We start from the raw sequence: 27,012 nt of genomic DNA, 5'->3' as shown, positions 1-27,012 counted from the left end.
TAAAGCCACACAGGTAGCTTGTGGAAGTTGACTTTGGGGTGGTAGTCTCCCTCCTTGAGAGCTGGCACTCCAAGCATGACAGGTTTCTTCTCAAAGCCACCCACCTGGTAGCACAGAGGAGAGATACACTTGATTAAAGGCTTCTTGCTACCTAGCTCAGTGGGGCTGGAGAGTGTCAGGTTCAAGGGGAACCTCCTGTCACTGAAGTAGCAAATCCGGCTGGATATTTAAGCAGACCCCTAAACAGTTTATGGAAGGAAATAGACAAAGTTAATTGACACAGGCTTTGTACAGAAAGAAGGGCACCAGGGAGGGGAGATGAGGGCTGGTTGGAAAAATGTGGGTTTTTTTTCCTGTTTTGGCAAAAATTTGTTTTGATGGAAATTTTTTGACTAGCTCTAGTGAAGACCCAGGTGTGGAAATGACTGATGGCAGGGAAGAGATGAACGTCTTCCCAGCAATTATGCATTCATGTTAGAATATTAAATAAAGACCAGGAAAGAATCTGCAATCCCATTTTTATTAGCTTCAAATCAAGAGTAGGTTTTATTTTTTATCAGTAATTTAATTTTAGTACATCTGTTGCAAAAAAACCTGTGGACATAAACAGTTTGGTAAGAAGGAAAGTACAAGAATCAGTTTCATAATTTAATGTTTTCCAAGATGACATTTCATTGTACCGTACCATATTCCTATATATTCTTCACCAAGAATACAGAGAGAACCTTCCATTCCAGTGTACAACTTGACAAACATCTGTGGAACAGTGCAGCTGGAAGAGGTTTTAGCTTCTTTCCAGCATTGTATTTCCTGTGTTAGTAGTGTATGAAGTGGCTTTCACCCTATTTGCACTTGGGGATAGCATCTGGATCAGATGCCCCTTCTTGGCAATTGTTTATTTGATTAATAATGGCAACTTTAGTGAAAGGGAACATTTTTGCAATAGCCTAAAAGAAGGATACTTAATCCTGCTCTACATTAGCACTTTCTGGGAAGTCTCCCTCTCGTGCAAACCCCTGGGTGGTAACAATGATGGGTGCACTAGTGCAAAGCATGCAGGATTAGATAACATGGTGGTTAAAATGCCAACGGCCTGTCTGCACTAAGGCTACCATCATTACTAGGGCAAGAGTGGGTGATTTCCTGAAAAGTGTGAGTGTAGACACAGCTTTAGTGTGTTAGGGCCCTTTCCAATGAGGTGCAGAGTGTTCTCAGCTCCCCCTGCACTGGAAGGGAACTGGGGTCATTCTGCACCATACAGAAACAAGCTAGGAATGGAAAACTAAAGATGAAAAAAGAAGAATATATCTTCTAGGTATCAACTTATTCAGTGAAAAGGGAAAATAGACGAACGCACAATTTTGATTTACTTTTCCTTTAAGTTGCAATTCATAATTCTGGCACCACGATCACATAGTGCCTCATGGGCTTACCAAAGAGAGACAGAAATACTTAAAAGCAACAAAAAAAAAAAAAAAGAGGAAAAGAAATCAGAGGCAGGCAATAGCACCTCCAAGATCTGGTGTACCACCAGTTGGAACTATGTAATTAGATCTTACCGAGATTTTTTAAAATTATTGTAAATTATGACCAAGATTTTCAAATGTCTAGTGACTGGGAGATCTCTTAAGTGGGATTTCAGAAAGTGCTGAACACCCACCTTCTGAAAACCAGGCCCCTGAAAAGTGTACCAGGTTGGGCCCCCAAAAGCACTAGTCTTTTCTGAAATGGCAACAGGCAGTAAATGTACAGAGGGGGCTGAGAAGGGGGCATATGCTCCTGTGGCCTTACCAGTATGTTAACTAGCACCCCTTCAGGCATATATATCCCTCTATTACACAGGTAAAATGCACCACAGCTCAGGAAAAATGTAAACAATGGATGGCATGTGAGCAGCAGGGAAAGTCTACTTAATGGCAAAAGCAAGCTTGCTGCAGTACCAGGGGCATTACACAGCATGCTCCACAGACATACTACTGCGGGGGGTATACATTCCGCATTTCATGCTGTCTTTAAACTACACAGCACCAGGATTTTTAGGCTTCTGGGGTTTGATCTCGCAAAGTGCTCAGTGACTTCAGTTTCCATTGACCTCAGCTCAGTACCTTGCAGATCAGTGCTTCAGTCTTTTGGGAATACAAATAATGATCCATTTGGATGAAATTCGCCCGTGTAGAGGGCTGGGACAAGGTGTAGGCACCACTTAAATCCTAATTAAATTCCTACTTTAGTGGGACTTAAGCCTTCCAGATAGGACCTGGGTAGTGCCTAGGCCTTGCACTGGCCCTTTCCACAGGGGTGAATTTCGTGGTACAGTAAAGGAGTGGGGGTTATGAAAGGAGATGGATATATCCAGAAAATAAATCTCTATTTTCTGGCCATTTCCACCAGTTTTTCTATGTTGTGCTTGTTCTGTGTCTCCTTAACATTCTCTCCCCCAAGCTCCATCCCACAGCATTTCCCTTTAATATTAGCATGTGTCTAATGGCTGCAGGTGAAGGTAGGGAGATGAGGTGGTGTGGAAATCAGAGGTTTTTTCTATTGCTCCAGTTCTCTGCCATTTCAAGTTTCCCTTTACTTTTTGGCAGGCTTTGTATCTGCTGACAGCAGCCTCATTGCTTTTCATCTCTATGCAAATTACCATCCGCAATAACCTAGTTCCAGAACAAAATGCAATGTCAATAAGCAGCTGCTTTGTATACCCCAAGTTGCTGCCATCCCATGATTCACCTTGATAGCTGCTCCTCTCCCCATTTCTTTTGTCTCACAGCTCGTGGGAGTTTGCATGAGGCTCTGGGAGCTTGCTGATATCAGAGTTCTGAATCAGCTGGTAAAGAAACTCCACTTGTTTCTCATAGCCCTCAATTGAGATCCTCTCATTCAACCCATGGACTCTGTTAAAGTGAGAAGAATATTTTTCATTACAATATGCATGAGCCACCTACATTGGAACTGCAAACCCAGTCCAGGCTGCTGATTCCCCAGTTCTCTTTATAAAGGCTCAGGAATGTCAGGACGTTAAGTAGGAAACAGTGTGAGACAAATAAAAATCTACAGAACAATGCACTCCAAGCAAGATCTTTTCCTGAGGCCAGCATAAATGGCTTACTGATTTTAAGGCCAGAGCACAGTGGGTAAGACCATGGAGTGGGTAGAAAGGGCAGGCAAGCGGAAGTATAGTAGGCACCGTAGGTCCCTGCACTGACATACCAGAGGCCCTTTGAGTCAGAGGGCAGAACAGCTACCTGGGCACTCTGCTCCTATTTCAGTTCCACTCGCATGGAAAATAAAATTGATGCACTAGCAAGTGAACCAACTCCTAGCATGGTTAATACTTTTGTATTCACATAACTCCCAGATTTAAAGAGTTAATCAAGTGGGAGTACCATGTTTGTGCCGGCATGTGGACATGCATATTAAACAAGGGCTTCACACTAGAACCAAACCTTTCAGAACCCTGAATTGTATTTCTGATCCAGCCAACCCTTCAAGTTCAGCTGTCCCGGTGGAAGGGATGTTTGAACCAGGTCCTGTCTACATTTTAAATAGAGATGAACCGGGGCTAACTCTTTCACAGCAGTTCTCATCCATTATGAGTGCAGCACCCAACTCTGCAGGAAATGGGTGGTTTTTGTGATTCTGAGGCACCCATATGGCCACACCATGGCATAAAAATTTGGTTTTCATTCTCTAGGCCAGCACATGCTAATTTTCTTTCTATAGTCCCTTTAGCATTCCCCCCACAAGCAGAATATAATACCTGGGTAAATCGTCCGGTTTAAAGACCAGTGGGTTAAATCGATAAATGGCATCTGTGAGCTTAGTGAAGTGCCGGCTGTCTGTGTTTCCAATACAAATACCTGGAAAACAAACCCACGGGTCAGGCTGTCTCAGCACAAGTGAAACCAATTAGCTGTCAAGGAAAAAGGCTTGGCTGATGTAGCATTTCTACGCTTTGAAAACTTAAACACCTTTAGAAAACAAATTATTGTTCCCATGTCAGCACGGGAAATAAAGACTGCTGGAACTCTTTCAGCAACGAGAGGAGCGGAGCACTACACCTCATTGGCTTCAATGGGAGTTGTGGTGCCCAGCACCTGTCGGGATCAGGCTCTTATTCTTCTATGTGTAAATTTCAAACTTAAGTCCCTATCCCATAAGCTGTGTAGCACCAGCGTATAAGGACTTTAGATAGTCAGGTACAGCACAGAAGACGAAAGATGGTTTTGCCAGTCATGGAAGTGCAAAGTGAAAGGCTAAAATGAGAAGACCTCCCCTGCTACTCCTAACATCCCTGAAGAGATTTCCTGGGGTGTTTTGCAGGGAGACTCAATTCAAAGTTCATTGTTTCTGCCAGTTTCCTGTTTGCTTTTTCTATTTCTCCCATAACTCAACACACACACACTTTAAAGCAGAGAGATGGAACCTAACAGAAGAGGGAACAACAGCTGTTTCCAGTCGTTAACAGCTGAGGTGGAGGGATACACAGAAATGGAAACAAAGCAACTGGGGATGGTGGGGGGCCCATAGGAATGTGGAAGTATAAGAGGAAACAATAATCATCATGAGTGGCGCTTACCTGGAGCTATGTTGCTGACATCGGGGAAAACATCCAGTAGGGTTCTTCGGAAAATCTGGACTCCAAAGGCATGATTATCCCAGGGGCTGATAGGCAGTGGGTCAAAGGCTTCCTGTAGGTGTATCTTTACTCTGTCATCAGCAATAGTGTTTTTGACGATCTCTAGCACCTACGAACACACCCAGAGGAACAAATAAGCAAAGGGAATGAGAGTTTTCCTTGTGGATGTCTGTGTAGGTGCCAGTTTCAAGGCTTGCCTTGTAAATCAATTGCCAGCTATGGCTCCAAATGAAGACATACAATCAGGACAGGGACCATGTAGTGGCCTCATGGTGGAAGTCTGTTTTCCTCTTAGACCTACTCAAGTGTGAGAGATCAGGTCACCTTCTAGTGGCTACAACTGTCAGAAGATAAGCCTTAATACTATTACATAAGCATGTATGGTCCATGGCAAGATTCCCAAACCATGGATCACCATGTACCACTGGTAGTATGTGAGCTCGATGTTTCATCAATTCACTTCACAATTTTTTTAAGGCGGTGGTATGTGAACCAATGAAGTGTGGGAGCCACTTGTCTATGGGTTACTCTGAAGCAAGAGTGACTCCCAAAGGCTGCTTAATATAGCTGCAGGTCTACATTTCATAGAGGGCATCCCTCAGAATCCAGGCTATCTCCTGTCCTCCATATTTAGAAGGTAGTGTTTAGAATCCAAAGTGAGTCTTCAAAAAGAGTCCTGTAAAACAAGCCACTGAGGATCTCTCTCATTTATACTGCATTCATCACTGTGATATCTGGCACATATAACAAACACTAAAGCAAACAACTGGCCCAAAGGGACAATCTTCCCTGGTTACAGGCCCAAATAAAGAAAAAGACACAATGGACACATGCATCTTATACTATGTGCTTGATAAATTTGGCTCTGGCAACTGCGAATTGCAGAACACTTCCTTCCCCCTAGACTCTAAACTTGGGGACAGACACTGATAGCTTTCTGATGGAAAAGACCTGCTGCAACAGGGGATAAGGTATTCTCAGCTGGCCAGATGCCATTACGCTCAGAGATTTACAGAAGACAACCAGGAGCTTGACTTGCACCTGGAAACATAAAGGAAGCCAGCACAGAGCACAGATATTACATGCTCACATCTGCAAAATGCAGGCAGGCAATTTTGCACTACATGAACCTTCTAAGGGGTCTTCTATGGAACCTTAGGTAGAGTGTATTACAACCGCGCAGTCCGGAGGTTGCAGAGGCAAGGTCGACAACAGAGAGGAAAGCTTGCAAACTCCAGACCAGTCAACAACTGTCTATTTCAAAGGTATAGGAAAGTTAAGTAAATGATATGTCAGGGACAAATGTCATGATGAAAAAAAAAGGTGAACAAAAGTGTAACATGCAGACATTACCTCTTCAACCTTTTGTGATGGGTGGATCCGAAAATTCACAGTTGCTTTTGCGGAAGGTGGGATGACATTGGACTAGAGGGGAAAAAGGAGGTACAAACAATACAGAGAAAGTCATAAGCAGAGTCAAAGGCAAATCACAGAACTGCCACTGTAATATTACATCATCCTGCTATCAAAAAAGTTAAACTACTGCTCATGCAGTTCCAGAGCTCACTGTTTAAGGCCTCTACCAGCTCCCATTGAAATAAATGCCCAAACCTTCCACCATTTGATCGTTGTAAACATTAGTCATTGACAACACAGGTAGTTATGTAAGGAATAGGCACTTTTCATTTAGAATTTTTTCTCTGTGTGAGAAAGGGCTTGGCATAGTTCTTTTTAAATAATAACTTCATTTTATATGAAGTCACTCTTCCAAAAAATCCTCCTTTATAGCTGAGTCCACTGCCTCAAAGCACACCAGACATGACCCATGTACATCACTTAACAGCATAAGTACAGGTATGGAATTCCTGTTTTCTACAAAATATATTTTATACTTTGTTAAGTATGCAAGTTACACAGTCTTTGAACACACACAGTAAAAAAGCAAAGCAAACAACATGTTATTTCTCTTCTCACCACTCAGTGTCACTGTTTACCTATTATATCTTGACAGGTTTCAGAGTAGCAGCCCTGTTAGTGTGTATCCGCAAAAAGAAAAGGAGGACTTGTGGCACTTTGGAGACTTTTCTATTATATCTTGTTTTCTGGACAAGTGATCCTTTTCAGTAAAGATTTCCTTTGAGGAATGCACAAAGTAGCCAAACTATTAATTGCTCTCATTGGTGTTTCAGAGCTATAATTCTCAACTGTTCTGGGTAACTGCACCTATTTATCAGGTTAAGACCTTGACTGTACCAGCCAGAACCTGCTGCCTCTCACTCTGCTGTGCTTGCTCTAACCCACTGTGGAGTTTAGGGATATCAGTCTTGTGATCATGGGACAAAGGTCCCATCTATAGTAGGAAGTTGTCCTGTTGCTGAAAATGGGTGGTCCAAAGTCTCAATCACGCTTTGTGTAACAGGACTGAAAGTGTTTTTTATCCTGTTTACATTAGCACTTAAACCATTTTCAGCACCAGTTGAGAAAGAATTGGATAACACATATGGTCATCAATGAAACAATTTTCTATTGTAAACCCTAAGGTTTGAACTGGGCTACACTTTCAGATGGAGTGAGGTTGGCAAAGCATGAAGGCCCAGTACAGAGGCCAAGTTTAAAAATAAGTGTAGGAGGAGACTAGAAAACCATTCATAGTGGTACATCTAGCAGTATGTGGGAACCACCATTCTAAATAATACAGGCATTCTCCTCACGCTATGTAGAGGAAACATCAAATGCACACATGAAGCTACCTTGATTCCTGCATTAAACATGGTGATTGCTGTGGTGGTCCGAATCAAGGCATTAGTGGACGGCTTCTGCTCGAAAATTCTGCATGAAAATAAGTTTTTAAAAGGAGTTTTGTACTTATAAAAGATATAAATGACAACAGTGAGAATTAAATTGATTAAACCACTCTATGCATTAACAGAGCAGCTACAGTATGTTTCAATTATTAATTAAAGCAAGGTAAATGCTTTACAGTCTGATAAACTGAGAAATAGGATGGCTGATTTCCACGGAAGATCAGGCTGATTAGCAAGAAAGCTAGAGGACTAAAGTTTGTAAATGGATATTAGTTCCCATATTTCACGGGGGCAGAGGCTGGGAGTGTGGAAGAGGAGATGTGTTCCCTTACCTGCTGATGATAGGTGAGAACAGCCACAGGTTGGTCATGATGAGATTGAGAGGAAAACGGAACTAAGTGGCAAGAGAAAACAAAAATACACCAATTATCAAAATTCCAGCTTTAGAGACTAAAGTGATCTCACTACTCAGTGCAGAACACAGGGTTAAAGGATCACTGCTATGTACAGTATGAGAGGGATGCTGCAAAGGGAGAACTATTGCACTTAAGCTTTGAATTCTCCTTTCTGAGTTAAATGATTTTAACAGAGACAAGGAAACCCCCCTACGTAATTTACGTCTGGGGCTACTTTTAATTTATTAATATTAATAATGTAAAACTTGAGAATGAAGCTACAGTTGAATCCTTACCTCTGAAGCCAAGTGCTCAAGAATCATAATTTCTGGCCCATGGCCAAACAGATTGGGCATGGGATTCTGCTCCAACCTACAACACGCAAATGAGCATGTGAAAAAAACACCTCATTTTACATTATTGCAGAAAACAGGTTGCATTTTTATTCATGGATTTTGCCAAGAGCTTGAAATGTAGCCACATTTCTCTTAGCTCACAAATCAAGGAGAACAATTTCACCATGGATTTCAGAGCATTCCTGTCTCATCCAAAGATATTATTTTGGGGAGGATGGAGAGATAGCCAAGGTTGCCTCCCAATGAGAAGGAAGGGACAGTAAGGGAGATGTGGAATCTATAAAAATGGTAGGCCAAAAAGATAGCAAGTCTCTCTTTATTTTAGGCACTTTATAAAACAACACCCTTGCCCCCATCAATCTATTCTGTATCCACTGGGACAGGGAGGCTGAGAAGCAGGAGCATTATCTTGTACCAGAGCCTATGGGAAATAACATTTTGATACCACATCATGTTTATTTGCCTGCATAGATATCACCTGTAGGCAGCAGATACAGTCAAGAAAGATTCTTGGAGAGAAATTCTGGCAACAAACAAAAGGAAGGAACAAAAATAGCTTCATGTCACCTTTGCAGATACCCAAATTCTGGCGCTACTGAGTGACATTTAGGCCCTTGGTGTAAGTCTGAGTAGCCCCGATGATGCTCTAATTTATGCCTGGCTTTTTAAGGTCCCTAGGGACCATTCCAGGAACTGCGAACAGCTGGAGTGCAGAGGTGCTCCAGCCATGCCCTCTTCCCCTGACCACAACCCCTCTGCCAGGGGTTGCATATCAGCACTTATCTGAGCCATAAGCTTCAGTTTTAATCATCCTCAGAGAGGTACAATATCTAGCGCTGAGGTCAAGTCTGTTTAAGGAGATTGTGCATGACAGTCTGAGGCCTGTTACACAGCCAGGTAAACTCTCACCTGGACAACGCTGCTGCAAGAATACCAATACTCGTCTCCTTAGAAGGGGCAGAGGAGTGACCTTGCTCTTTTTCCACGCTGAAGTTCGCTGTAATTGCACCCTTCTCTGTGATAGCTATTCTGATGAACGAGAAATAACTTCATCAAGCCGATTCCAAATATTACATAACTGGAGTTCTTCAGCCTCCACAGATTGTAGACAGAGGGGGCTGATACGCTTATTTTTTAGAACCAGATAAAAATACTGTAAGAGCAGCAGCAACAACAAAAAGCATTGAAAGCCACACCTGAGTGATAGGAGCATTGGGGTCTTGGCTTTTTCTCCAGATTTCACATCATACAACTAACACACTTGCTCTGGCACAGCTGCAGTACCCTGCTTGTGACAGCACGCTGAGAGACTGAAAGCAAGTGCACTCGGAAGGCTCTTTGCTTACGTGTTGAACCACAGCTGCAGTATAGTTGACAGACCAAGTGTCTTAAAACCAAATGTCATTTAAGTATAACAAGACAGTTTCATGGTAATTAAAAGGAATTAATGATTACAAACACCTCTGTGGAGGTTGACAATAGGAAATACTTATCCTATGCAGTGTTAGCCTTAAACAACAGCATTTTAAATCTAGTTTGATGTCAAGGGCCAATTGCTGTCTTATTAATTCTAAACTGCATTCATATTTCAAAATATAGGTATCATATTTTCCATTGGGAGACTGGCCCATGCACTTGTCAATTTTATATGCTCCCACAGCCAACACTAAGATTATGGGGCTCTCTTTTTGACTACAGTTCTGCATGAAAACCAGAATGCTTCCCACAAAAACTAAATTGCAGCTTTGGAGAAGGAAATGGATTTGTAAAACTGAAACACCTATACGCAGTCAGATCTGACCCTTCTACCAACAGTGTCTGATAGTGCCCGTGTTCATCACATTTGTTTTATCATCAAATTCTTTATATCACAATTCCAAATCCTGTTAGCACCAGGTTGTCTTTTCCCTGCTTTTTATAACAAATAAATGAGACTGACTCATCACAGGGCTTCCTAAATTAACCTTCAGGTGATATTTCAGTGAGGCCGCTGAGGGATCCCAGATCTTCAGAAGATTGTCTACCACAGACGGAAAGGGACAGAATTCATAACTCAACAGATATCCCATTTCCTCATTCTTTCCCTCTCAAGATAAAGGGTCACCCTTGCACTTCCTCAGAAAAGGTACAAATCAAGCTTACAAGCTGCATGCCAAAGACAAACTTTTGTTTTTAAACACTTCACAGCTACATCAGGGTCACTATCTAAGCAGACCAAAGAGAAACACTATTGATTGCATGTCCCATCCTGCCATTTGCAAAGTAGCAAATGGCAGTCAGAAGGCTGAAACACTGATTGCCACAACGGTGAACCAGCCTCAGGTTCTGCTGCCAAAACCTCAACTACACACCAAAGTTACTAAATTTTTATCTAAAGAAAAAAAATAAAATCCATGGGCAGCTATAAACGACAGCCTAGAAGACAGCTACGTATAAATATGGGCATCTCCATCCTCAGCCCTGTGACTCAGCTGCAACCTAGCCAAACTCACCTACTCAAGTAAACAAGGAGGTATAAGAAAAGTGTGATACAGTGATTGGTGGGATGAAAACCATAGGGTGGTTTTCCCAGCCAAGTGCTCCATGCATTAACTAAGGATGCCCAATGTTTGCAACACTGAGAGCTGCAATGAAAACCTGACAGGAGCCTAAGAGCCACACACAAATGTATGTAAGTATGTAAATATACTTAATTCTTAAATATGCACACAACCCGAATATTTGCTTGTATTTATATTTACACTGAGATGAACAGAAACTGCAATCAAATCACCAGCAATAAAACCCTGCAGTTCATCAGCTGTGTCTTCACCAAGGAAGAAAAGGGCAGCTGCAGGCAACATTTTAAGATGCCATAGAGGGCCTGTATGTTGAATTATGGACACCCCTGCATTAGTCCAAACTAGAAGACTCTCTCATACTTACCCATAAAGCCAGGGATCAGGCTCATTGTGTTAAATTCTCTTCTTTCCTTACTTACACTGCTACTGGCTTCTTTATTCCCTCCAAGAACCCATCTAAGATAACGCTTCCCTCATCTAGCAGGAAAGAAAGCTTCACTCCTCTAGCTTCCAGCAGAGCTGCAATCTTCATTGCTCCCTTACGACCTGATACCTATGAGAGTCCAAATCAGAGGAATTGCCATGCTGAATCGCACAAGCAGTCCATCTAGTACAGTATCCTGACTCTGACAGTGACCAGTGCTACATGAGAAAGATGCAAGAAACCCCAGAGTGAGCAATTATGAAATAACCTGTCCATAAGGTGAAGTTTCTTTCTAACCCCCATCAATTAGTGGTTGCTTATGCTCTGAAGCAGGAGAGTTTACATCCAGTCTAATATAACTGAAGATGTTCTCATTATTCATGAGAAGCCTCAATGCTACCTCACAGCAATGAGCTCTATATCTTAATTAGACATTGTTTAAAAAGGTATTTAATTTTATCATTTCTTGTCTTTCAATTTTACTGAACGCCCTTCTTGTCTTTATAAGAAAGGGTAGCAGAATTACCCAATCATTCTCTATTTCTAGCCCTATGTCATTAAAGAAGACTCTGTTAGATAACACTGTTCACCTGCAACAGTCAAAAACATCTTAACCTGGATTTTCACATTTCACTCATACACTGTACTTTTTATGTCTGACAGCCCTAGAAAAGCCATACCAAAGAACAGTATGGATTTACCCTTTTCCTCTCTTTCCACTGAGCAAAACCCTGACACCCAGGTCACTGAGAGCTGAACTGTCAATATATACCTATGACTGCAATGCTCTAAAGTTGATTTAGTCAAGTACAAGGACAATGCAGGCAACTGGCTATCCAAAAATCAAGCTGCTGTTATAGGAGGAAACAAGAGAGAGAGAGACAGACTGAGAGAAATACCTCTTCGTCATGTCCAATGCTGATATAGAAAGACCTGCGAGGTCTGTAGTCTCTTCTCAGCAGGAATTCTAGAGCTTGCAGAATACCCTGTGGAACAGAGGCAGCATGTTAGTCACTGTGTCGTTTTGCTTTCTGAGATTGAAAAGAAGAGCTACTTCATATGGCGAAGAACATGAAGATGTAAAGGAAATCCGGTACTTTCACAGTCCTCAAGCAGGCTTCATTCTTTTAACTATTTCAGGGGGTTTTTTTTCACTCCACCTAGTTGATGATAATCATATTCTTTTGCAAATACAATCCAACAGACTTAATAATCCTTAAAACTCAGTGTGTTACATAATATCAGAATAAATATATAAAACAGTATGGGCTTGATCCTACTCTTACTGGAGGCCAAGGCAAACTCCAACTCGTTTCGAAGGGAGCATGATTGGGGTCTCTATGTCTGAAAACCTCACACTTAACTGAGCCTTTAAATTGCATCTAGACTGCATATGGTATGGCTCTCGCTAGTTGTAGCAAATCCATTACTTTAATGAGAATTAACTTTTTATACAAAAACATTACTAAGGAAGAACAAAGAGAAAAATAAGAACAGTGGGGATGAATTTTGTAATCCGTTAACACTTGTGTTTTTTTCCAGTCTCATCTATTTTTTTTTTCTTCCTAAACTGTGGTCATTGTCTAATCAGCAGTGGTTAGTTTGTATTTCTGCTGTCTTGCCAGCATCCATTTTGCCTCATACATTGCAATGGTTAATTTTGATGTAGTTGTTTCTGGGATTATTACTGCCACTCGCAATAGCTAACTAGTTCCAAAACAGAAGATCTCAAATCACAAAACTATGAGACTGTTAATTATTTACCCATCAGACCCTGAGCAAAAACATTCCTTAGAGCTTTTCTGAAATGAGGTAACAGAGAAGACATACTATAGCAGAATTTTTGTTGTCTACTGTTCCTCGTCCATAGATGAAACCGTCAAGTTCCTCAGCAGAGAAAGGAGGGACATGCCACCCCTCTTGAGAAGCTGGGACTACATCCATGTGTGCAAGCAGCATGTAGGGCATGAGCTGTGGGTCAGAACCCTGGACAGTGAAGAGATGGCTGTATCCTCCAATGATCTCATGTTGAATGAACTTGGTAGAAAATACAGCAGGAAAGACTGTTTAAAAATAAATTCAAAAGAAGAGAGAAATATACAAAGGAGAAAATCAGCAAGGTCTTTTCTATTCCACCACCAAAATTATTGGGAATATGACATGAACCTGTTAGCGGAATTTTGCCACTGACTTTAATGGAAGCATGGTCGACAGTGAATTTTAACAAGGATGGCAATAAGACTACAAAGCTTGAGACGTTGCAGGCAGCAACTGTGCAAGCTTCCCTCAAACAACGTTACCAAACTGTCCCAATCTGCAGTGGAAACCCTCAATAGCTTTGTCTCCCTTGGCAAAAACAGGACCTGTAACTCACCACCACTGCAGCTGTGTTGGACGATGGAACCTTCAGACAGGCTTAGGCTTTTTTATCACAAGGTTCTCTAACTCTCTTCAGAGCAGGGTCATGACATGGTAGTAAAAAGACACCTATGCCCTGTCTATGCTACAGTTTCTACCATCAGTGGAGATACACCACAGTTGAACTGCAGGTCCCATTTTGGCCCCTATGATAATCCATTCCTCTTTTGAGAAAAATCAAGATTAAAAAGTGCTACACCAAACAAAGTACTATTCCATTATATTCAGAATCTAAACCTTCTACTCAATTTGTTGCCAACCTCCTGCCCTTTTATTAAAAATATGTAGGAACGTAAATTCTGTACCTTTTTTAATATAATTCCCAAATTCTGCCAAGGCTGTTGTATTTTGGTCTTCTGGAGAGAAGGAAACTGTTTGAATTTTGATGGCACCTTAAATGAAAATATGAAGTAGAGGATTTTTGGCAATGATGTCAAACAGTCTGACAGTCATTTTAACTGATTTGAGCCAGTAAGGAAGAGGGGGCACTAATTTATTTAGTATGGCAAAGGGACATCTCAAGATGTACAACTGCAGAATACAGACAAACTGTGTTTTGTATGTCAGCGGGATGAGATATTGGAGAAGACTGTCAGTGAGAGGAAACAAAGACTGCAGGTGTATGGAATTCTGGTTCCAGTTAAGACAAGTCTATCTGCTGTGGGAAAGCATAATAATTCATTTACTGACCCATTTCAGCTTTGCAGTACATTCATTTGGCAGACTCTAAAACATATATACAGCTTTCTGGGCAAGTTTTTCCTTGCCATCCACTGCAAATATGGTGCAGCCGCATGGATTCACCGACTCCTTATTGTCCCTCTTCTATAGACTTAATATTATGTTTATGAACAAAGGATGAGGAATGGGCCAACCAACAACAATAATAGCACCTTGCATTTACAGACCATCTTTGAACGCAAAGTGCTTTATAAACAGCTATACTGCTCTGAGACACCCAGGCCCCTGGTTGTGGAATCCTTCAATATCCTCTCCTTCTTTTTCATTAATATCTACATTGGACCACTCAGCAAGATTGTCAGAGGCAGATGTCACCGATACACATATGATACTCAGGTGTATGTGCCTTCCACTATCTCCAAGACACAACTCCAGGTTTTGCTTAGGATATCTGTTGGGGTCAAAGTATATGACTGCAAATGTAAATATACCAGGTATTTTGAGACAGGCACCAGTATCATCCAGTGCTAAAGAATCTTAACTGATAACAAGAAATGAATTATACAGAGGAGCTATTAAAACAATATTATTCCTTTCTTTCATTTGTCAGCAGAAGAAACAAATCCTGGTTTGTTTTTTTTTAAGACATGATTTTCAATCTTTTTGTTCGGCAGTTTTTCTTCCTTCCCTACCACCCATAGCATGTACTTTCTGCAGTGTCCTGGAAGCAGGGCAGGAGGGATGTGCCTTATGGAGATACAGGGAGGTTGTCAGTTTCAGGGTGGTGCCTCAGTTGCTGGAGGGCAGCCAGTGGGGGGTGTCAGAGCTTGAGGATGGGTTAGCCGTTTCCTTGGGAACATGTCAGTGTCTGAGAAGAGGTGCTGGGAGGGGAGCAGGCCAATGTCTAAGCAAGCAATAAGGGGCTGAACAGATGCTTAAAAGTAAAGTGACGCAATGGGAAGAAGATGCTAGTCTGGGGGGGGGGCAGTGTCAGCTGAGGGAGCGCTAATGCTCAAGCAACTCTGTCTGTGGGTGTCTGTGCCTGAGGGTGCATGGTACACACGGGAGAGAAGTGCCCACTGAGGAAATTCTGCCTGGGACACCAGACTAGAGAGGTCAGTGCTCTGGGGGTCTCGGTAAATGGATGGCGTTAGTAGCTGATGAGGAGGCATCAGTACTTAAGGGATTTCTGGGGGCTCAGTTTATTCAGGACAGGTTTGGTCCCTAGAGAATTCAGCTGGAGGATGAGTCCTGGGTGGAGGGGGGTTTCAGAGCACTCACTCTCAAGAGGGCCCTTGGATGGGGTCTTAGCCTCAAAGAAAATGGGGGGAGGCAGCCTGGTAGAAGTTGCTTGGGAGAGGATCATGATGGAGTTTTGGTGGCCAGAGGAGGTGCAGTTAGGGAATGTAACTTTAGGGATCCAAAGGGGTGTACTCCTCAGCAGAGATGGAGTTCTGGGGTCCCGGGCGGGGAGAGGCTTAGCCAGGAACGGGCAGGGGCTGAAAATGGTCTGTCATCAGGGGGATCAATCAGGGATGGGGGGAGTTATTTAGGATGGGATTATAATCTCCAGGATTTGTCAAGGGGTGGAGGTGGTTCTGTTGGTGGGCACCTGCTGGGGATTGGGGTTTTGCCCCAGATTTGTGTGCGTGTGCGTGTGTGTAAAGTGGGGGAGGGGGTGTCTGTGGAAAGATTTAGTCTGGGAGCAGGAGTTCTTGGGAGCAGTATTAGTCTGGGGAATCCCGGGGGAGGGGGCTAATCTGGGAGTGAGAGGTTGTCTAGTGGGAGAATTAGTCTGGGGTGAAGGGCCTCCGGGGTGGGGTGGGGTTAGTCGGGGGCAGTCCCCCCTGGAGATCAGAAGGATTAGTTTGAGCGTGTCCCACCAGGGGTGGAGGTTAGTTGGGGGGGTACCCCCTGGAGGTGGAGGTTAGTTGGGGGGGTTGACGGGGGGTACCCCCTGGAGGTGGAGGTTAGTTGGGGGGGTTGGCGGGGGGTACCCCCTGGAGGTGGAGGTTAGTTGGGGGGGTTGGCAGGGGTACCCCCCGAGGGTGGAGGTTGGCTGGGGGGGTTGGCAGGGGTACCCCCTGGAGGTGGAGGTTAGTTGGGGCGGTGGCGGGGGGTACCCCCTGGAGGTGGAGGTTAGTTGGGGGTTGGCGGGGGGTACCCCCTGGAGGTGGAGGTTAGTTGGGGGGGTTGGCGGGGGGGTACCCCCTGGAGGTGGAGGTTAGTTGGGGGGGTTGGCGGGGGGGTACCCCCTGGAGGTGGAGATTAGTTGGGGGGTTGGCGGGGGGTACCCCCTGGAGGTGGAGATTAGTTGGGGGGGGTTGGCGGGGGGTACCCCCTGGAGGTGGAGGTTAGTTGGGGGGGTTGGCGGGGGGGTACCCCCTGGAGGTGGAGGTTAGTTGGGGGGGTTGGCGGGGGGGTACCCCCTGGAGGTGGAGATTAGTTGGGGGGTTGGCGGGGGGTACCCCCTGGAGGTGGAGATTAGTTGGGGGGGGTTGGCAGGGGGTACCCCCTGGAGGTGGAGGTTAGTTGGGGGGGTTGGCGGGGGGGTACCCCCTGGAGGTGGAGATTAGTTGGGGGGGTTGGCGGGGGGTACCCCCTGGAGGTGGAGATTAGTTGGGGGGGTGGCGGGGGTACCCCCTGAGGGTGGAGGTTGGCTGGGGGGGTTGGCGGGGGTACCCCCTGGAAGTGGAGGTTAGTTGGGGGTTGGCGGGGGGGTACCCCCTGGAGGTGGAGGTTAGTTGGGGGGGTGGCGGGGGGTACCCCCTGGAGGTGGAGGTTAGTTGGGGGGGTGGCGGGGGGTACCCCCTGGAGGTGGAGGTTAGTTGGAGGGGTTGGCGGGGGGGTACCCCCTGGAGGTGGAGATTAGTTGGGGGGGTTGGCGGGGGGTACCCCCTGGAGGTGGAGATTAGTTGGGGGGGGTGGCGGGGGGTACCCCCTGGAGGTGGAGGTTAGTTGGGGGGGTTGGCGGGGGGTACCCCCTGGAGGTGGAGATTAGTTGGGGGGGTGGCGGGGGTACCCCCCGAGGGTGGAGGTTGGCTGGGGGGGTTGGCGGGGGTACCCCCTGGAAGTGGAGGTTAGTTGGGGGTTGGCGGGGGGGTACCCCCTGGAGGTGGAGGTTAGTTGGGGGGGTGGCGGGGGGTACCCCCTGGAGGTGGAGGTTAGTTGGAGGGGTTGGCGGGGGGGTACCCCCTGGAGGTGGAGATTAGTTGGAGGGGTTGGCGGGGGGGTACCCCCTGGAGGTGGAGATTAGTTGGGGGGGTGGCGGGGGGTACCCCCTGGAGGTGGAGGTTAGTTGGGGGGGTGGCGGGGGGTACCCCCTGGAGGTGGAGGTTAGTTGGGGGGGGTTGGCGGGGGGTACCCCCTGGAGGTGGAGGTTAGTTGGGGGGGTTGGCAGGGGTACCCCCCGAGGGTGGAGATTAGTTGGGGGGGTTGGCGGGGGGTACCCCCTGGAGGTGGAGATTAGTTGGGGGGGTGGCGGGGGGTACCCCCTGGAGGTGGAGATTAGTTGGGGGGGTGGCGGGGGGTACCCCCTGGAGGTGGAGGTTAGTTGGGGGGGTTGGCGGGGGGTACCCCCTGGAGGTGGAGGTTAGTTGGGGGGGGTTGGCGGGGGGTACCCCCTGGAGGTGGAGGTTAGTTGGGGGGGGTTGGCGGGGGGTACCCCCTGGAGGTGGAGGTTAGTTGAGGGGGGTTGGCGGGGGGTACCCCCTGGAGGTGGAGGTTAGTTGGGGGGTTGGCGGGGGGGTACCCCCTGGAGGTGGAGGTTAGTTGGGGGGTTGGCGGGGGGGTACCCCCTGGAGGTGGAGGTTAGTTGGGGGGGTTGGCGGGGGGTACCCCCTGGAGGTGGAGGTTAGTTGGGGGGGTTGGCGGGGGGGTACCCCCTGGAGGTGGAGGTTGGCTGGGGGATAACGGGGGTTTGGCTGGGGGTACCCCCGGGGTGGGGGTTACTTGGGGGCCAGGGAGTCCCAGGGATGGGGGGTTGGCCTGGGGGGCCGGGGCGCTCCCCCGGGGATGGGGGTCTGAGGGGTCCCGGCCCCTTCACCTCTCAGCGCCTCTTTCAGCTCCTGCCTGTCGCGGGCGCTGAGCTCGAAGCCCAGCGCGGCCCGGCGCCCCCCGAGCGGCGGGCCCGGCGGCGGGCGGAGGACGTAGGCCCGCCCCAGCACCACGGCCAGCAGGGCCACCGCGGCCCCGCACAGCCCCAGGCAGGCGGCCCAGGCCGCCCCGCGCAGCCGCCCCGCCATGCCGCTCCGCTCGCCTCGCGCGCCGCCCGCCAATCACCAGCCCCCAACTCAGAGACTCCGGCCAATCGGAGGCTTCGTTCGGCCTTCGCTGCAAGGCCTGCTGGGAGTTGCAGTTCCCTGGCCCTGGCAGCTGTTTCCGGCAGCTTGGCCGCTCACGTGGCGTGCCCAGAGCAGGGCGCTGGAGGCCGGGCTCTTGGGGCCTGCTCCCAGCCCCGGCAGAGTGTGGGGCCCACCACAGGGGCTGGGTCTGTGTCTGCTGGCTCCCTTTGTGACCTCAGGCAAATCACTTCGCCTGAGTATCCCCATGCGTAAAATGGTCATCAGACCTACTCCCCCAGGATGCTTTGAAGCTTAATTAATCACACTGTTTAATAGACACCAGGATCTGCAAGTGAACACCACCATAGAAGTGTATAAATTTCGTATGCATAAGTCATATTACATGCATTGTGTTTGTTGCTGCCATTAGCAGCAGGAGGGCAAGATCTGTTCTCTAACAAAACTCAGTTCACATTCACATAAGCGCAATTGCAGTGTACCTCTTGCTGGGGACAGCAGACCAGGAAATCCAGCAATAGCATTAACACTATTTCTAAAATGAGAGCACTGTTGAGGAAAAGGAGCACCCTTTGCTGATAAATAGCCATGTGATTTATATAAGAGAGTGGTGTAGCATGGATTCTATACGAGTAATTAATTCTGCAAAGGTGTAGAAGCATACAGAAACAAGGACAGCACTGGTAAAATACATTAACTGTAGGCATGCCTAAAGCTTTTATCACCATAGTACCAAGTAGAATTGGCATAAGGGTTCTGGGAAACTGTACTCCCAAATCAGTAGATAAAGCATATGATCTGTCACATATTGTTTATTATCAAAAAAAGAAGAACCAAACCAATATTAAATTAAATAAATTACACAAACATTTTGAGCTTGTTATGCATCATGCAAGTATCAAATAAGGCTTCAAAGTAATTACATATTAATATCACTAGACTTTCAGAGACATAAAAGGTCATTGGAAGTTTAGAATTTAACACCCCCAATGGACTCTCTTTCTGAGTTTCTCTAGTTCCCTGGTCAAGATACCCTGGAAATGAAGCTTTCTGAGCTGGCCACATAGAACCTTTGAAAGAGAAATGCAAGTCATGCTAACTTGTCATTCTGTTTTGTTCAGATTGGTGAATGTCGCCTTTGAAACTAATGTTCTGGGACCCATAGACTTGTCAGGGTTCTGCATCTAAAACATTTGTGCTACTCAGTAGCAAAATGGTGACAGGAGTTATGCCTTCAAAAATACCATCTGTCAGCTGCTGAGGGCTGCATTTGTCACCAGAATTGGCACTGGGCTACAGAAACCAAGTATCCCTCTACCTGAGACTTCAAGGTGGCAGAGTATGTAATTATTGCCACTACTTTCATGGCATCATTCTTGACATCCCATCCATCATGCTGCTGGGAACTGCAAAGGAAACAATACATACTTTGCACAGGGATCTGTTGCTCTGAGGTTTCCTGTATTTGAACTGATACTTTGGCTGTCAGGCCTGTGGGACGGTGAACTGAACTTTTAGCAGACACACTCTGATTCCTGAATTGCAATTAGGAATATCACTAATTTAAAGCGAGGTCACCACAGAGCTTTTATTATAATGAAAAAGCCCCTTGTTCCATTGCACCAAGCTTTTTGTTTATTCTGATCTTAGCTTGTAGGACATGACAGTCCCAGCAAAATTGTGATTGTCTCACTAAGGTCAGAGTGAGAAGTAACCTTTTTTTAGTGTTCTCCCAACTAAAGAAAACTGTACTTCTATTTGTTTAATAATTTTCTCCTGCACCATGTAATCAGAGACTGAGGTTGAGCAGTAGTGACTTAATTAATGAGGTGCCACACAAAACCCAGGCAGCTCTGATGTTATAACATGGAATGTTTGTCGAGCCTGGATGAGTCATGCAGCTCTATTTTCATTGCAAGTGGGGCATCATTTATCTGGGAGCCACAGTACAGCTGCATTTTCTTTCCCCGATAATGTTATCTCAAAGACCCTTTTATCAGGGTGGTTTAAGAGTGTTTTATGAATTAAACAGATTTAAAACCATATAGTAAAACACAAAAGCGTTATTGACATTTTAGGTTATTAGAACAGAAATAACTTTTTAAAAGCAAATTTCCTTTGCATTATTAAGGCCATTATCTATATTTTATTCCTGAAAAACAGACGAGTCAGTTTCACATTTGCTTCTAAGCAGTTTCATTTTCTGGCCCTTATGCTTTATCCCAAGGCTGGAAACACCACAGCGGAAGATTTAAAATCCAGACAAAAAACTGCTTTCATCAGAACTTTAAAAATGTCATAGAAAAAATTCTGCTCATCATAATTTTTGCAAAATTGCTTTTCACAAAACCTGAATTTGGGGCCTAAATGTACGAATAAGTGTCCCTTTAATCCTCAACATACTGTATTTTTCAGCGTTTACATATACTTTAAATGCATTTCCTCTAGTCATAGGCTTCAGAGAATCAATATGGAGATGAAAGGAAGGAACTATAACAGAAAACTAAAATAGCAATAGTTATTAGCATCACTCACACTTTTATATATAAAAGTATTAGGGTTTTTTAAAAAAAAATTAAAAGATATCATCTGTCTATCGGTTATCGAGTCAGGCTTGTTTGCCCGAGAGGTAGATTGTCCTGGTAGCATCAGTTTGTGGTGATTTTTATTCAAATTCACATAGCGCATGAGGGACCAGACACCGTAGCAATCCCAGCAGATGAGCTTTCTCTTGTCACTTAGGTGATTACCTAAAATCTCTTCAGCTTGAAGCTCCAAGCTTGGAGAGGTTAGTGCTGGGTATCACAAGAGCTGTTGACTCCTGGCATACCCAAAATATGCTCAATCTTTAATTATACTGCTCCTGAGTTTTAGCATCATCAAGAACCATTGGATGTATGCACTGAGCTGAAGGGTCTCTCTCTCCCTGTCCCTGAATTTGCTAGGGATGGGCACACTGGTTAAGAAAACCTGCTCACCCTGAAACACTTACCTATTTCTAGAGCTGAATCTAAACTGAACTTTTTAGCAATGTCCAGATACTGAGACTAGGAAGAGGAAGCATCAAAATACCACAGGAATACTTGCTCTCATGATGTTCCCAGATTAAAGGCCTGACCTAAAGCCTGTTAAAGTAAAAGGCAAGATTCTCCTTGACTTCAGTAGGCTTTGAATCAGGCCCTAATTCTGCCAGTGCTTTGAATAAGCTTTATTTTAACTACCCAAACTGTTGGGAAGGCCAGTGTGTGAATATAGCTCCCACTAGAGCTGGCAGGAGCTCTTGGTCATGTGAGCTGAGGGTGGCTAATACCCAAAAATAGCCTGAGCATGTAATATAGAATGCAGCATTACTCCCATGCAGTGGTACCAAGGATTTTAGGGTAATAGAAAACACAGCACTGGCTCAGTAAATGGTACCTGGTAATAGACAGGACAGCGCAGGAGGGCCTGTAGGGTAATAGAGAACACAGAGGTGGCTTTGGGCAGCAACCCCAAGAAATTCACAAGCTTAAATTCAGCGTGCAGATTCCCAAAAGGTCAGTGCACATTTTAAAATATTATCACCTTGCAAACCTGCGTCACTGCATCTTGAGAGGGTTACTTGTGGTTATGAATCAAAGCCAGGAAAGGCTTGTAAATTTCCTTATATGTCACCTCCTTGGAAAAAGGAAGGAAAACAAAGGTGATGCCTGTGTTATGCAACCCTTATGGCTGGGTGTGTGAGTGGGTTCTGGAGGAGGAGGGACAGAGATAGGGTTGACAGCGATGACGGATATTAATAATCCTTCTGCCTGGAGGCACTTGCCATTAAATTAAGTTGCTGCTCTTCTACGTGTAGATGAACGTTATTTCCTGAGTTCCTGCTTCTGTTGTGTTCTGCTACCTGCTCCAAGAGTCCATTGCTCTGAATTCCACACACAGAGGGAAGGAGGAGAGAGGATGTCAGGAGGAGAGGTGTGACGGCCCCTTGCCTCACAACCTCACTGCTACCCCGGGCTGGAAGCACAGAAAGGCTGTTCTGCGCACCACTCAGACAGGGGAAACTTCTTCATAAAGGAATACGTGAGAATAGTCAGTTCTGGAGGCTTTGCCAGCACTTTAACATTCCCCCAGGCACTTACAGCGCTGTCTGGGCCTCCGAACGGAACATGGTTCCAAACATCTCCTAAAGGGACAACAAGATGGGTTTGGTTAGAATGGTACCAATGACTTTCACATGTTGGTGTCCAACCGCATAGCCACTGCACTTGATCTCCATTTCTGTATCCAGCTTTACACCTTCTTCATTTCCTCTTGAGCTTTACACCGCAAGAGGGAAGGTTATTGGCATTGTGGCTACCTGGTTCATAGGGTTTCCTTTGCATTGTTCCTTAATAGGCTGAAAGGGTCAATTTTTCAATGACTGTCTTTCTCAGGCTAGGCCCTGAATGGATGCAAACAGTGCAGCCCCATAAAAGTCAATGGAGCTATGCTGATCTACACCAGCTGAGTACTTGGACCGAGATCTAGTGATAGGCCTCATGCTCCACACTCTCCAAACTTTGGAGGCCTTCAGGATCTGAACTTTGTACCACAGGCCCATCTCCAGTATGAACCCAGGAGTCCCTGTACTGGAATCGATCAACAGCCCATCTAACCGAGTATCCTGTGACACTGGCCAGTGCGCGATGTTTCAGAGGAAGACATAAACCATCCACCACAGTGTGTAATACCATACCATGCAGAGTGAGGGTTTCTTCCTGTCCTCCCCAGCCCTCAAGCTTCTGCATTTAAGCCTGAGGACTGATAGCCCACCAGCCTCCAGGCACACGACAGATAAAAAGCAGCAGATGCAGCAGCAAAAGTCAAATGAGTCTCTCTTCAGAGGAAGGACAGTCTTGTAGTTAAGCACTAGACTGGGAGTCAGGAGATCCGGGCTCAGTTCCTGCTGCTGCCACAGTCTGACCTCCCTGTGTGACCTTAGGCCTCTCACTTCATCATTCTGTGCCTCAGCCTCCCATCTGCAAACTGCATAACACCGCTCCCTCTCACCCACCCTTGGTCTGTCTCATCTATAGTGTTCTAAGCTCTATGGGGCAGGGGCTTATTATGTATATGTACAGCTCCCAGCATAATGGGGCATCAGTCTTAGTTGGGGCAGCTGGGTGCTACCACAATACAAAGTGATTCCTGGTCCTATTCCTCACCTCCTCCAAGTTCTTGAATTCTGCACTGCTTTCATCCACAGATTCATCATAGATGGAGAGCTCTGTCTGACTTGGTCTCTGCATGGGAAGAAGTCAAAATCAATGATTAGCAGGCACAGGACTGAAAAGGATAAAACTGTAGCTAACCCAAGAACAGCCTGTGAAGTTGCCCTGTACAATTTGGAAGCACGAATTGTTATTGGATATGGGTCTGGACCAAAACATCAGACCCAAAACCAGTAAAGTGGATATAGAAAATGATTGGGCAAGTGTATTGGTCCTGATTTGCATTTACACAAGGGCTGAACTACACCACTTTGGCATTACATTTACATTCACAGCCTCTTTGTGGCCCCTTTTGGCTGTGAAAGTGGTATAAAGAGGTATTAATGTAAATGAGAATCAGACCTATTGCCTTTTGGCTCTTCTTTAAAAAAAAACACCCACATTTGTTCCAGTGTGAAACTACCTCTTTAAAGTAAAGTACCTGGAATCTGGGGCCCAACTGTGTTAACCGGGACCCTGTAAGACACCCCCCTGCCCGCCCCGACATTTAGATTCAAAAAACAAAACTGAAAAAGAGTCAGTTGTTTCCTTGTCCTCAATCTCAGTGGGATCCAGGCGGTTTCACCTTCAGCAAATCTCTTAAAAAGCAAATAATTGCTGTGCAGCCGTGATAAGCGCTTGCCTAGTGTCAGCCCAAGGTTGGGGCTGCAGAAGTCTTATCAGGTGTAGCAATGCAAATAAGTGGGCAGGGAGCAGCCCAGGGCTGTGAGCAGCTAGTTACAGTGTAGGCAAGGGAGAGGTCAGACCCCAGTTCCCTTGTTCAGGGAACAGTGAACTGCAAGACTGGTGTTTGGAAGCGGTCACTTAAAGCTGTGTGCGCCACTCTGCCTGTGTGGTTCATACACAAGCATTCATCACTGTGGTGTCTGATGATTGCACAGCTCAGTGTCTATCCATGAGTGCGGCTGATGCCCTCACCAGCACCGCAGATGCTATACTTAAAATTCCAACTGCCCCGCGGTTCCCTGGGACATCGCTGAGTAGCCAGAAAAAAAGACACATTCCCTTCCTGCAAGCATCACGGGATGTCAGGGAGCAGAAATAGAGGAATAAAGTATGAGCCAGATCCTCAGCTGGTGTGAACTGGCATTGCTCAACTGACTTCAGTGCTAATTTACACCAGCTGAGGATTTGGCCCTTTCAATATGGCTATTGCTAACAGATATCGAGCACACTTTCCCCGATCAGACAGGCCTTGCACCTTTCCCCAGGCCAGTGCTCGGGTGACCATATTTCCCAAAGTAAAATGGGACACTGTGCAGGGCTGGCATCGCCCCTTCACCCCCCACATTCCTTCGCACCCCAGTTTGTTGACAAAGTGGGCCTTTGTCCTGTTTGCTCTTGCCAACGGATCAAGTCAGCAAGAGCAAACAGGACAAATTCCGCCTTTTGGAAAAGAAAGTCAGGACGACTGGGACAGGGCTTAAAAAAGGAACTGTCCCGGCCAAAACGGGATGTATGGTCACCCTAAAAGACTCTCCAGCACCCCGCCCCTCCCCGAACATACCCCATCCTATCGGTTGCTTTGCTTGCTACTTCCCTTGGGGTGTAAGGTGCACTTATTGTGCGCACCCACTGAATGCCTCATTACTGCACGATCCATGATTCAGTGGCGTACATTGTTTTAGGAAGGTTTTGCCCTTGTGCTGGGAGCTAAAAAAGCACATAATTTTTGTGTTTTTCAGGAGACAGCATAAGCTAGTGGATAGTGCACTAGACTGGGATTCAGGAGGCCTGAGTTCTCTTTCTGCCACTGTTGCCGTGCCCATAACACTTCATCTCTCTGTGCCTTTGTTTCCTCTCCAACCCCGTGTCTGACTGTCTATTTAGGTTGCTAACTCTTTGGGGGCAGGGACTGTCTTTTAGTATGTGCGTATACGGCACCTAGCACATTGGGGACCCGATTTCTAACAGCTACTGCAATGTAAATAATAACGTGGATGACCAGAAAGGGAGTCTGTGGTGACTGACAGTGAGGGGAAGAAGAGTTCCCAGGGTCATCATATTAATTCTTCTTCTTCCTTCCAGGCTCCCATGGAGTCCTGCAGTCCCTTTGCGGCTCTTTAGAATGCTGCCTCACCCACTCCCACCCAACCCTCGGGTGGCAGTAGAAATACACTGGGAGAAAGGACCCAAAGGGAAGCAGGGTTTCCAAAGGGGAATGTCTCTCGATAGCGTATTTCCCCTGGCTGAGCTGCTGTTTGCACACACGCATAGTGGCAAGTCTGGATGTTTTAACATGTTATCATGAGATAAACTCGGCAGCCTGGCCATTGTTTCCATTCGAGTTACTATGCAATAACCAGCTGGTATCTTACTAAATAACCTATGTCACCCCTGTATTTACAGCACGTGCCACACTGCTGCATGTCACTTTCCTTGTCCCTCCCACTGGTAGTCACTTCCTGGGGAGGTGGACATGTTCTGCCTCTAGTTTCTATGGGCTGATCTCTGCCCTTGTTTGAATCTATGCCTCCCCGTTGGTAATCAAATGTTGAGCAAAATCCTGCTCCCAGTTACACCTGTGCAATGCTTTTGACTTCAACAGGGTTGGACAGTGACCCCCATATGGGTGTCTGGTCTATACGCTTGGGTCTCTGCCACTTGAGCTAATGGAATAACGGTAGTAGGCTCTTATCCTCTCATGTGTATGCATGTGTGTAGCTGAGGGCAGAATGCAGCCCTGCGGTTCTGCAACCTGGTGGAAAACCCAAGGCGTACCTCTTCTAAACCAGGAGGACGGAAGACTCCTTTGGCATTTGCCAGCGCAAACAGAACAGCATCGTGGATGGTCAAGAAGATGTGACTTGGGTCCAGGCCCTCTTCTTCGAAGACTCCGCCTGTGCTAATGTCATGGTACACCTGGGCTGCAGAAGGAGAAAAGACGCTATGAGCAAAGAGAAATGGACTGAAGGAGGAGTTGTTTGAAAGTAAATGGGGCTGACGGAGAGTTCCTGAACCTGTAGCAATTCCGGTGGGCAGACGCCGACCAGATCAGAAAGGAAATGGTTGGGAATTCACCCCTACACAGAGCAGAGTGCCTGCCAAAGCCTGTGCATTACTGGCATCCCATTTAAAGCCGGAGGGCCCACTGCTGCTGATGCGCTTGCAGATGTGTAAATGAGGGCAGAATTTTGTGCTATGGTTGGTTTCTGAGGTTGTGACTGAAATAAGATGGTTT

The 27,012-nt window shown here is 46.0% G+C and overlaps 2 protein-coding genes across 3 annotated transcripts in view; both read right to left on the bottom strand.

Annotated features, from left to right (window-relative positions):
* Nucleotides 1–501: 501 nt before the first annotated feature.
* On the bottom strand, nt 502–18,560 carry PM20D1 (peptidase M20 domain containing 1). Of its 2 annotated transcripts, XM_073319879.1 has the most exons (13): nt 18,324–18,560; nt 13,903–13,989; nt 13,010–13,242; nt 12,079–12,165; nt 11,175–11,308; nt 9,104–9,223; nt 8,135–8,210; nt 7,776–7,837; nt 7,390–7,468; nt 5,993–6,064; nt 4,580–4,748; nt 3,761–3,860; nt 502–2,894 (listed from the first exon to the last, which is right to left on the bottom strand). In XM_073319879.1, the coding sequence occupies exons 1-13, from the start codon at nt 18,520–18,522 to the stop codon at nt 2,765–2,767; spliced, it is 1,548 nt and encodes a 515-aa protein (XP_073175980.1). In that variant the 5' UTR covers nt 18,523–18,560; the 3' UTR covers nt 502–2,764. The 2 variants fall into 2 exon arrangements, with proteins under 2 accessions (XP_073175980.1, XP_073175982.1); XM_073319881.2 differs by lacking the exon at nt 9,104–9,223.
* Nucleotides 18,561–19,416: 856 nt separating this feature from the next.
* SLC26A9 (solute carrier family 26 member 9) overlaps nt 19,417–27,012 on the bottom strand; it is a 44,019-nt gene continuing 36,423 nt past the window's right edge. The window contains exons 19-21 of the mRNA XM_073319870.1: nt 26,553–26,698; nt 23,766–23,843; nt 19,417–22,744 (exon numbers count right to left, since the gene is read on the bottom strand). Of these exons, the coding sequence (XP_073175971.1) occupies nt 22,697–22,744; nt 23,766–23,843; nt 26,553–26,698 (272 nt within the window). The 3' untranslated portion in view covers nt 19,417–22,696. The remainder of the gene's footprint in view (nt 22,745–23,765; nt 23,844–26,552; nt 26,699–27,012) is intronic.

The sequence above is a fragment of the Lepidochelys kempii genome, chromosome 21 (genome assembly GCF_965140285.1).
Source record: "Lepidochelys kempii isolate rLepKem1 chromosome 21, rLepKem1.hap1, whole genome shotgun sequence".
NCBI lineage: Eukaryota > Metazoa > Chordata > Testudines > Cheloniidae > Lepidochelys > Lepidochelys kempii.
This window is presented reverse-complemented; position numbering and strand designations above follow the sequence as displayed.

Coding starts and splice junctions, on each gene's coding strand:
- PM20D1 (XM_073319879.1), bottom strand. CDS start 18,522: ATGGCGGGGCGGCTGCGCGGGGCGGCCTGGGCCGCCTGCCTGGGGCTG. Junction 13,990..18,323: donor GCTGAAAGAGGCGCTGAGAG/GTGAAGGGGCCG, acceptor TTTTCATTTAAG/GTGCCATCAAAATTCAAACA. Junction 3,861..4,579: donor TGTCAGCAACATAGCTCCAG/GTAAGCGCCACT, acceptor TTTGTTTTCCAG/GTATTTGTATTGGAAACACA.